Source organism: Gadus morhua, chromosome 15 (genome assembly GCF_902167405.1).
Source record: "Gadus morhua chromosome 15, gadMor3.0, whole genome shotgun sequence".
NCBI lineage: Eukaryota > Metazoa > Chordata > Actinopteri > Gadiformes > Gadidae > Gadus > Gadus morhua.
Genome location: NC_044062.1, coordinates 10,006,705 through 10,016,704, shown reverse-complemented (window position 1 = coordinate 10,016,704; position 10,000 = coordinate 10,006,705). Strand labels below are relative to the sequence as shown.

The following is a 10,000-nucleotide window of genomic DNA, read 5'->3' as shown; positions in this document are numbered from 1 at the left end:
ACACACACACACACACACACACATACACATGCACACACACCACACACACACATAGACGCGCACACACACACACATACACACACACACAGTGTATATATAGTGTATATATATATAGTATAGTCATACAGCAAGCAGGGTGAAGGAGAGGCCAAGCAGAGTTAGAGAGTGCATAGAGTAGAGTAGAAGTAGTATAGAATATATATAGAGTATACAGTACATTAGAGGGAGTATGTATAGTATATACAGTGTATACATCATATCAACATGGTCTCACAGGAATCCCTGAAATGACTACGGTCGGACGCTTAACTCGAAATCCGTGGCCACATCACGGAAACACGCCGATATCCGTGTGTGAGCCACGGAATAACAGTGTCATTTACTTGCATTGGAGCAAATTCCGTGGCCACATCACGGATTTTGAGTTAAGCCCCCGCTGTGGTCAAATGTGACACACACACAGATTGAAACGGGAACACACACACAGATTGAAACGGGAATCTGTGTGTATCATTGTCATTGTCATTTACTTGCATTGGAGCAACTTCCGTGGACACAACAAGGACAATTTAAGTGTTTCAGTGAGACCACCCCGGGTTTTGAGTTAAGCCCCCGTGGTCGACTCGCTCGTTGAAACGGGGATCCGTGTGTGAGCCACGGAACAGCAGCATCATTAACTTGCATTGGAGCGAATTCCGTGGCCACATCACGGAAATCGGCGTGTTTCCGTGATGTGTCCACGGATTTCGAGTTATTCGTCCGTGGTCATTACACGGATTCCTGTGAGACCAGGTTGCATAATATACATAATATACGTAGTATACATTGTATTTATGCATTTATGTAGTATATTAATATAGTGTAGATAGTATATATAGCATATATAGTAGTATATATAATGTATATAGTATATATATTATATAGTATCTAGTACGGTCTTACGGCGGGCAGGGCGAAGAAGGAGATTCCCAGCAGAGCGAAGCATGCGGACAGCAGCCGGCCCGTCCAGGTCTGGGGGGTCTTGTCTCCGTAGCCGATGGTCGTCAGGGTGATCTGCAGGGGTCAGAGTTCAACACACAGGAGCTCAACCCACCTGGGACAGCCTTCACATCTTTACTCTATCTATGGTTCTCATCGGTTCTCGTTCGCGTCGACCTGACGGGGCGTTTGCCATCGTGAACCACCTAATCCTCTCTGCGCTGTCCTGGTTCACATCCCACCTGACCAATCCTATCAGGTCACAGGGAACGGCTCCTTGTCCAATCTCTGCACTCTAGACGCTGGGGTCCCTCAGGGCTCTTTGCTGGGGCCCCTTCTGTTCTCCCTATATACCAGATCATTGGGCTCTGTGATCACATCGCACGGTGAACCCCCCCACACCCCTCTTACACCCTTCTTATTGTGTGTTTGTACATACTGACATTTATAAATAGTACTTAGCATGGTGCGTAGCATCTTATCCTAGCTATCTTTGTTGCATAGGGGAATGGGTTACCCTAGCGATTGTCAGTGCTTGGGGATTTAGTTCTATGTATATCTTTACTGTACCGAAATACCGAGATATATTGTAGTTTCTCTTTCTTTGACAAATGTACTTATTGTAAGTCGTTTTGGATAAAAGCATCTGTTATTGTAATGCTAATATGTGTATTAGTTTGCAGCTTTGTGTGTATAATATTTGTATGTGTAGTTCTACATGGGGGGGCATTACCGTCCCCCACCACAGGGCATCAGCGTAGGTGGAGAAGTCCTTGTTGTCCTCCTTCTCCACCTGGTACACGAGGAAGGAGGAGAAGATCAGGACCAGGAACCCAATGTACCACGCAGTCACCAGCTCCTATAAAGAATATACATATATGAACATAAACATCTATCAATTTACAGGCAGTCACCAGCTCCTATATAGAAACATATATATATATACAGGCCGTCAACAGCTCCTATAGAACACATAGACACACATATATATCTCATCTCTCATCTCATCTTCATCCGCTTATCCGGGGTCGGGTCGCGGGGGGAGCAGCTCAAGCATATATATATAAATATAAATACATAAATAAACACATATATACGATAATACAGGCCGTCACCAGATCCTATAGAGAACATGTATACATGTATATAGATACATATACATATATATATACAGGTATGTATACATACTGTATATACAAGTATATATAAACATACAGGCTGTCACCAGATCCTACAGAGCACATATATATAAATATATATAAATATACAGGTGCATATGGACTACAGATACCAGCAGTATCTGTGTGCGTTAGGACTACAGGTCCAAGCAGTATCAGAGTGTGTTTGGACTACGAGTCCCAGCAGTATCAGAATGTGATTTGAATACAGGTCCCAGCAGTATCAGAGTGTGTTTGGACTATAGATCCCATTAGTATCAGTGTGTGTTTGGATTATAGATCCCAGCAATAACAGATTGTGTTTGGACTACCGGTCCCAGCAGTATCAGTGTGTGTTTGGACTATAGATACCATAACATAATGCATTTTGGGATAAAAACGTCAGAAATGCTGTTGATAACTTCCCTATGCGACACACCACACAACTTTAAAAACTCGCGGGAGCTCCCTCCGTCTGCTTTTCTGTTCATATGGTCTCAAATAAATGCGAACATAAGACCCTCCCCTCAAAATATCAAAACGTTGCCCTAGTTGGATGGAATTACTACGTGGAATTTCCCACGTGAGAAATGACATAACTCCTTTCAAAGAGGCGTGCCCTCTCCCAAACTATGCTTGTTCAAATTACGAGAAGTGCATCTGTGTCCGACTTGACGTGGGGGGAACTTGACGTGTTTCTGACTAATTCCGGCGGATGTTTTCAAGTCTCGTGCATGCTTGCGCTGAAATGCAGACAATCTGAAACATGGCAAGTGTGTGTTGGGACTACAGATTCCAGCAGTATCAGTGTGTGGACTACATATCCCAGCAGTATCAGTGTATGTTTGGACTACAGATCCCAGCAGTATCAGAGTGTGTTTGGACTACAGATCCCAGCAGTATCAGGGTGTGTTTGGACTACAGATCCCAGCAGTAACAGAGTGTGTTTGGAATACAGATCCCAGGGGCCTCTACGAATTCTCTTTCTTCCATAGGAAATTTCCTTTCCTATGGAGGTGACCCGGAAATACTTGGAGGAAAGGTGGTTAGAATTCTAAAAATGCTTAGGAAAGGAGCCTCGATGCATCCTTTAACACTCCTTTAGCATAGGTTACTCCTGAGCAACCTTTACGAAAGGAAAGGAGATAGTGGTATCCCATAGTCCTTTACGGCTGCAATATTTAAAGCAACATGCCACCGATGAAGTTTACCGACTCTACGCAAAGACGCATGAGAGACGCGGTAAAGCAGAAGAAAAGAAGAGAAGAAAATAAAATTGTTAATAATGGATACCAATTCCAGAAACATATTAGGCCTATTTGAATCGAAATGAATGAATTAATTGCTGGTTATTAAGCAAAAATATACACCGTAAGAAAATAAAACGCAGACCTCACATTTAAGCAAGACTACTGGGGGCAGTTAATTCCCACATCAACATAAGTTGAGCCTATATTTTTTCACATAATATATTAAAATATATATATTGGCCAAATATTCCCGTTGGCCAAGTCTGACCTAAGTGATTCTCACTGTTGGCGATAACCCGATTGAAATCAATACGACAAGAACGCATGGATCGAAAGACGATTGTTGTAGTCTAACCCAACTTCGGAAAACTGTAGTTCCTCGCGCAAGACGCTAGAGGTCAGCAATACTCGCCGTCGTGCGATGACGTCGGTAAGGAAAAGTGGAGTCAGATCCATTTTAAACAGTGCCTATGTTTGAAAGGAAGCACTTTTTCATCTCTCCTTGAACCGATGACGTTTTTCACAAAGGTTAAGGAAAGGAGGCATAAAGGTTAGGAGATTTGACTATTCGTAGAGGCCCCAGCAGTATCAGAGTGTGTTTGGACTACAGATCCCAGCAGTATCAGAGTGTGTTTGGACTACAGATCCCAGCAGTACCAATGTGCGTTGGACTACAGCACAGATCCCAGAAGTATCAGTGTGTGTTGGACTGCAGACCCCCTACCTTGCTGTGGGCGTACACCACGGACCCCAGCAGCTTCCAGGTGCCCCCCCGGCGGTCCATGCGGACCATGCGGAGGATCTGCAGGAAGCGCAGGCTGCGGAGCGCCGACGTCGCAAAGATGTTGCCCTGGCTACCGGCCGAAACCACGGCAACCGAGGCGATGAGCACGATGATGTCTGGGGGCATGGGTTAAAGGTTGAAGGAGGTTCAATCATTCATTCATCACTCTGTAATCCAACATCGTTCATACGTTCATACATCCTATAGCAATGATACATAGCACTAAGCTATTAGCAGTAGGGCTAACAGCAGGGCTAGCCCCAGAGCTAGGATCTAGGCCAACAGTTAGGCTAGCAGTAGGGCTAACAGCTAGGCTAGCAGTAGGGCTGACAGTAGGGCTAGCCCCAGAGCTAGGATCTAGGCCAACAGTTAGGCTAGCAGTAGGGCTAACAGCTAGGCTAGCAGTAGGGCTAACAGCTAGGCTAGCAGTAGGGCTGACAGCGTACCGATGATGCAGAAGGGCTTCCTGGCGAAGCGCAGCCGGCCCGGCCCGCCGCGGTACCGGCAGCAGCAGCCCGCACTCCAGATCCTCACCGTGTACTCCACCCCAAACACCACGATCATCACGAACTCCTGCAGCGACACGCCCTCACCGTTACACCACCCTCACCATTACACCACCCTCATCACGTAACACAACACTCAACGTTACATCACCCTTATCACGTTACACCACCCTCAACGTTACACCAACCTCACCATTACACCACCCTCATCACGTAACACAACACTCAACGTTACATCACCCTTATCACGTTACACCACCCTCAACGTTACACCACCCTCATCACGTAACACAACACTCAACGTTACATCACCCGGTCCCTTATCACGGTGCACCACCCTCAACGTTACACCACCCTCATCATGCTACACCGCCCTCCTCAACATTACACAAACCCTCAATGTTACACCACCCTCATCACGTTACACCAACCTCATCAACGTTACACCTCCCTCATCAAGCTACACCACCCTCCTCAACGTTACATCACCCTCATCACTTTACACAACCCTCAAGGTTACACCACCCTCATCACGTTACACCACCCTCATCACGTCACACAACCCTCAACGTTACACCACCCGCATCATGCTACACCGCCGTCCTCAACGTTACACCACCCTCAACGTTACACAACCCTCAACATTACACCACCCTCACGTGAAACCATCCTCAACGTTACACCACCCTAAATCTTACACCGCCCTCAACGTTACACAACCCTCACCGCTACACCACCCTCGTCACCGTTACACCACCCTTAACGTTGCACCGCCCTCAACCTTACACAGCCCTCAACGTTACACCACCCTCCATACAACACCACCCTCCTCCACGTTACACAACCCTCACGTTACACAACCCTCATCAGCGTTACACCCCCCTCATCAATGTTACACCACCCTCATCACTGTTACACTACCCTCATCACCGTTACACCAGCCTCATCAGCGTTCCACCGCCCACATCCAAGTTACAGCCCCCTCAACATTACACCGCCCAAATCCAAATTATACCGCCCTCAACGTTACACCATCAGCATCCAAGTTACACCGACCTCAATGTCACACCGCCCACAGCCAATTTACACCACCCTAAACGTTACACCATCAGTATCCAAGTTACACCGCCCTCAATGTTACACCGCCCACATCCAACTTACACCACCCTCAACGTTACACCATCAGTATCCAAGTTACACCGCCCTCAACGTTACACCACCCACATTCAAGTTATACAGCCTATATCCACGTGTGTGCGTTTGTGCGTGTGTGTGTGTGTGTGCCTACCAGGATCAGCAGGCAGTGTGAGGACATGTCCTGGTTCGTCGGGAAGGTGGAGAGAACGGAGAGAACGAGACAACCGAACACCAAAACGAACCTGAGGAGACACACACACACCAGACACACACACGCGCATGCACACACACACGCGCACACACACACAAACACACACACACACACGTTTGTTGGTGGGTTTTCTGTTTACAACAGATTTTCTTTGAATACGGGTAAACAAGTGTGTGCTTGTGTGTGTACCTGTGTGTTTGTGTGTGTGTGTGTGTGTGTGTGTGTGTGTGTGTGTGTGTGTGTGTGTGTGTGTGTGTGTGTGTGTGTGTGCGTGAGTGATTAAATGTGTGATGGATGGCGGAGGTCAGAGGTCAGAGTTTTCCGAAAAAGTATAGACTGGTATAATGGTGCTAACCAATTGTATGGTATTGTGTGTCCGAAATGCTCTAGCGAGAATGTGACGTCATTTCCTGGCTTGTAGCACTTATAGCGTTCCCGTTTGTCTTTGTGGGCAGCAAACTGAACTGTTTTTTCTTTAGCAAACCAGTTCGAAAACAAACAACACAATTTTACGTTTTATTGCATGCACAGCAAGACATACATTGGTGACCGGAATAAAGTAGCAATGTAATCAAGTGTGTAAGAGCATTTGTGCCTGCTCTAGCAGGTCGCTAGCCGATGCTAACGGAGAGGCGATGCTAAAATAGAGCTGATGCTAAGGGAGAGCTGATGCAGACCGACCGACTGACAGAGGAAACAGGGGAAAGAATTTCTGATTTCCTGTTCATCGGATGTAAGACCCAGTAAGTCGGCAGGTCTCTCTCTCTCTCTCTCTCTCTCTCTCTCTCTCTCTCTCTCTCTCTCTCTCTCTCTCTCTCTCTCTCTCTCTCTCTCTCTCTCTCTCTCTCTCTGGGTTATTTCAGCATCTGCAAGGACTTTATTGCTCATGAAAAATATGAAATGAAATATATTAAATTCTCTCCCATGCGAGAAACAGTTGTCAGTTATCTCGAGATGTGCTTTTGGGCTGGCAGGTAGCATCAGGTATCAGATTACTAGCATGCTAAAGCTAGTGATGCTGCAAAAAGCAAAACAAATGTAAACCTTGTTAAGATAAAGGTAGAGGTCCCAGTCTGGACACAGACTGGGCCCTCAGGAGACAACTCCATCAGTCCCTCAACCAGTATGGATCTGGAAGTCCTTATATGGGCATGGCTAACCAGCTCCTGGCTGTGTTTACCAGGAGTTTGAACAGCTAGCGGCTATGAGCACCTCCTCCATCTGCACTTAGAGATAAACAGACGCCCATAAACTCGACTAGGCTAGGCTAGGCTAAGCTAGGGCAGGGAAGGCTAAGGTAAGGAAGGCTAGGGTATGTGACACTTTATTAGGCTAGGCTAGGCACACACACACACACACACACACACACACACACACACACACACACACACACACACACACACACACACACACACACACACACACACACACACACACACACACACAGCTTTCTGTCTATAAACATGATTTGAGAAACGATCAACAACATTGATCATGACCGATCAATCGCCAAAAGTCAGAACAGACTGTCTGTCTATCTGTCTGCCACATAGCTTAACATCCAGTTGCGTGAAAAATATTAACACCTCTGAGTGTGAGCACATAAGGGATTCTGCGGTCGTGAGTTTGGTCGCGCGTTCCCCGTCGACACTCTTCTCTCAGGCTGAGGTGAAGAACAGCTGGATGACATCACAACAGCTGGATGACATCAGAGAACAGCCTGATGACATCAAAACAGCTGGATGATATCAGAACACAGCTGGATGACATCACAACAGCTGAATGATATCAGAGAACAGCATTATGATATCAAAACAGCTGGATGACATCACCACAGCTGGATGACATCAGAGAACAGCATTATGATATCAAAACAGCTGGGTAACATCAGAGAACAGCTGGATGACATCACCACAGCTGGATGACGTCAAAACAGCTGGATGACATCAGAGAACAGCTTGATGACATCACAACAGCTGGATGGCATTGGAGAACAGCTGGATGTTTGATTCAGCTCACACTCACACAACAGAAGGGAGGAAGTGAACCAAAGCGTCCGGTGAGGGGCGGAGCTCCTCATCTATAAACCCTCTCTGCACTCTTATTGTGGAAAAGGGTCGCGTAATGGAACATTGGTGGCTGTCGCACTGCCATTAATCTGTGTGTGTGTGTGTGTGTGTGTGTGTGTGTGTGTGTGTGTGTGTGTGTGTGTGTGTGTGTGTGTGTGTGTGTGTGTATGTGTGTGTGTGTGTGTGTGTGTGTGTGTTTGTGTGTGTGTAAGTGTGAGTTGTCTGTTTAGTGTCGCAGTCTGAGGCAGAGCTGTCGGGAGCTGGGAGCTCCTGTTACCCTCCGACACGTGCACTTGCACATAAACTAGCATGTGCACACACACACACACACACACACACACACACACACACACACACATGCACACACACACACACACACACACACACACACAAACATACACACCCTCGCTGCAGCACTTGCATGCCTTAAGAAGTAAACATCCCCCGGTCCTCGTAGCCACGGCCCCAGGATCAGCTGCTCAGACCGCTATAGATAGACAGGTCACTGTACACCACACATCTGTCTGCCTGCAGCCTGTCTGTCTGTCTGCAGCCTCTGTTTGTGTGTACCATCTTCTAGTGTGTGTGTATGTGTGTGTGTGTGTGTGTGTGTGTGTGTGTGTGTGTTTGTGTGTGCGTGTCTGTGTGTGTGTGTGTGTGTGTGTGTGTGTGTGTGTGTGTGTGTGTGTGTGTGTGTGTGTGTGTGTGTGTGTGTGTGTGTGTGTGTGTGTGTGTGTGTGTGTGTGTAGGGCTGGTCTTGGGTCAGATCCACCTCCTAATGAACTCTGAACTCGTTCTCGTAGCATCAGGACTGCTGGCTCTGACTGTCTCTGTGGATACCAGCCTCTGCTCCGATGGTCTCCTGCTCTGTTCCTGGTCCTGGTCCTGGTCCTGGTCTGATTATCCGATCTTTAAACGTTCACACTGAGGCCGGGGGAGGGGTGGGACTGGCTGGGTAAGCAGTGACGCTAGTACTGAGGCTAACTTGGAGCTAGCATTTGATTAGCTAGTGGCTAGCCTGGGGTTAGCTTGGAGCTAGTCTGTCGTTAGCTAGTTGCTAGCCTGTGGTTAGCTTGGAACTAGCCTGTGGTTAGCTTGTGAATAGCCTGTGGTTAGCTTGTAGCTATCCTGTGGAAAGCTTGTGGCTAGCCTGGGTCACTGTTTTGTTGAACCGACCCTGATCGTCTTCCGACATCATTAGGTTTATTCCGATCTTCTGAAATGTTTTTTTTTATCGCCGGTAGCGCAACATAACAAACCAGTAGCTGGCTGGAGGAGAACAAATCAAACCAGTAGCTAGAAGAACAAAACAAACCAGTAGCTGGCTGGAGGAGAACACAACAAACTAGTAGCTAGCTTAAGAAGAATCGATGAAAGCATGAATGACGTGAGGGAGGTCACAGAACATGGCCTCAAACCACTTAATACACCACCTCCTTCAGCACCTCCTCCACACCAGCCCCTCCTGCACAACATCTCCTCCAAACCACCACCTCCTCCCCCTCTGGGATATGGAGAGCAGACGTTCATATTGATGTCATTAAGATCTCATCATCCACCGGTCATTAGCCTTGATGAGTCCGTCAGGACCGTTAGAGACAGTAGAGACACCAGTCTGCTGTCACCACCTCCAGTCCGTCACCACCTCCAGTCTGTCACCACCTCCAGTCCGTCACCACCTCCAGCCTGCTTTCACTATTGATCAGCAGGTGGTCTGTTATTGATCAGCAAGTGGTCTGTTATTGATCAGCAGGTCTGTTATCGATCAGCAGGTTTGTTATTGATCAGCAGTTCTGTTATTGATCAGCAGGTCTGTTATGGATCAGCAGGTGGTCTGTTATTGATTAGCAGGGCTGTTGTTGATCAGCAGGAGGTCTGTTATTGATCAGCAAGTGTTATATTATTCAT

At 47.1% G+C, this 10,000-nt stretch overlaps 1 protein-coding gene across 1 annotated transcript in view; it reads right to left on the bottom strand.

Moving 5' to 3' along the window:
* LOC115560359 (potassium voltage-gated channel subfamily KQT member 5-like) overlaps positions 1-10,000 on the bottom strand; it is a 23,554-nt gene that overhangs the window by 10,411 nt on the left and 3,143 nt on the right. Inside the window, exons 2-6 of the mRNA XM_030379758.1 lie at positions 5,964-6,054; positions 4,616-4,742; positions 4,110-4,285; positions 1,712-1,837; positions 943-1,053 (exon numbers count right to left, since the gene is read on the bottom strand). Coding sequence (XP_030235618.1) covers positions 943-1,053; positions 1,712-1,837; positions 4,110-4,285; positions 4,616-4,742; positions 5,964-6,054 — 631 coding nt within the window. The remainder of the gene's footprint in view (positions 1-942; positions 1,054-1,711; positions 1,838-4,109; positions 4,286-4,615; positions 4,743-5,963; positions 6,055-10,000) is intronic.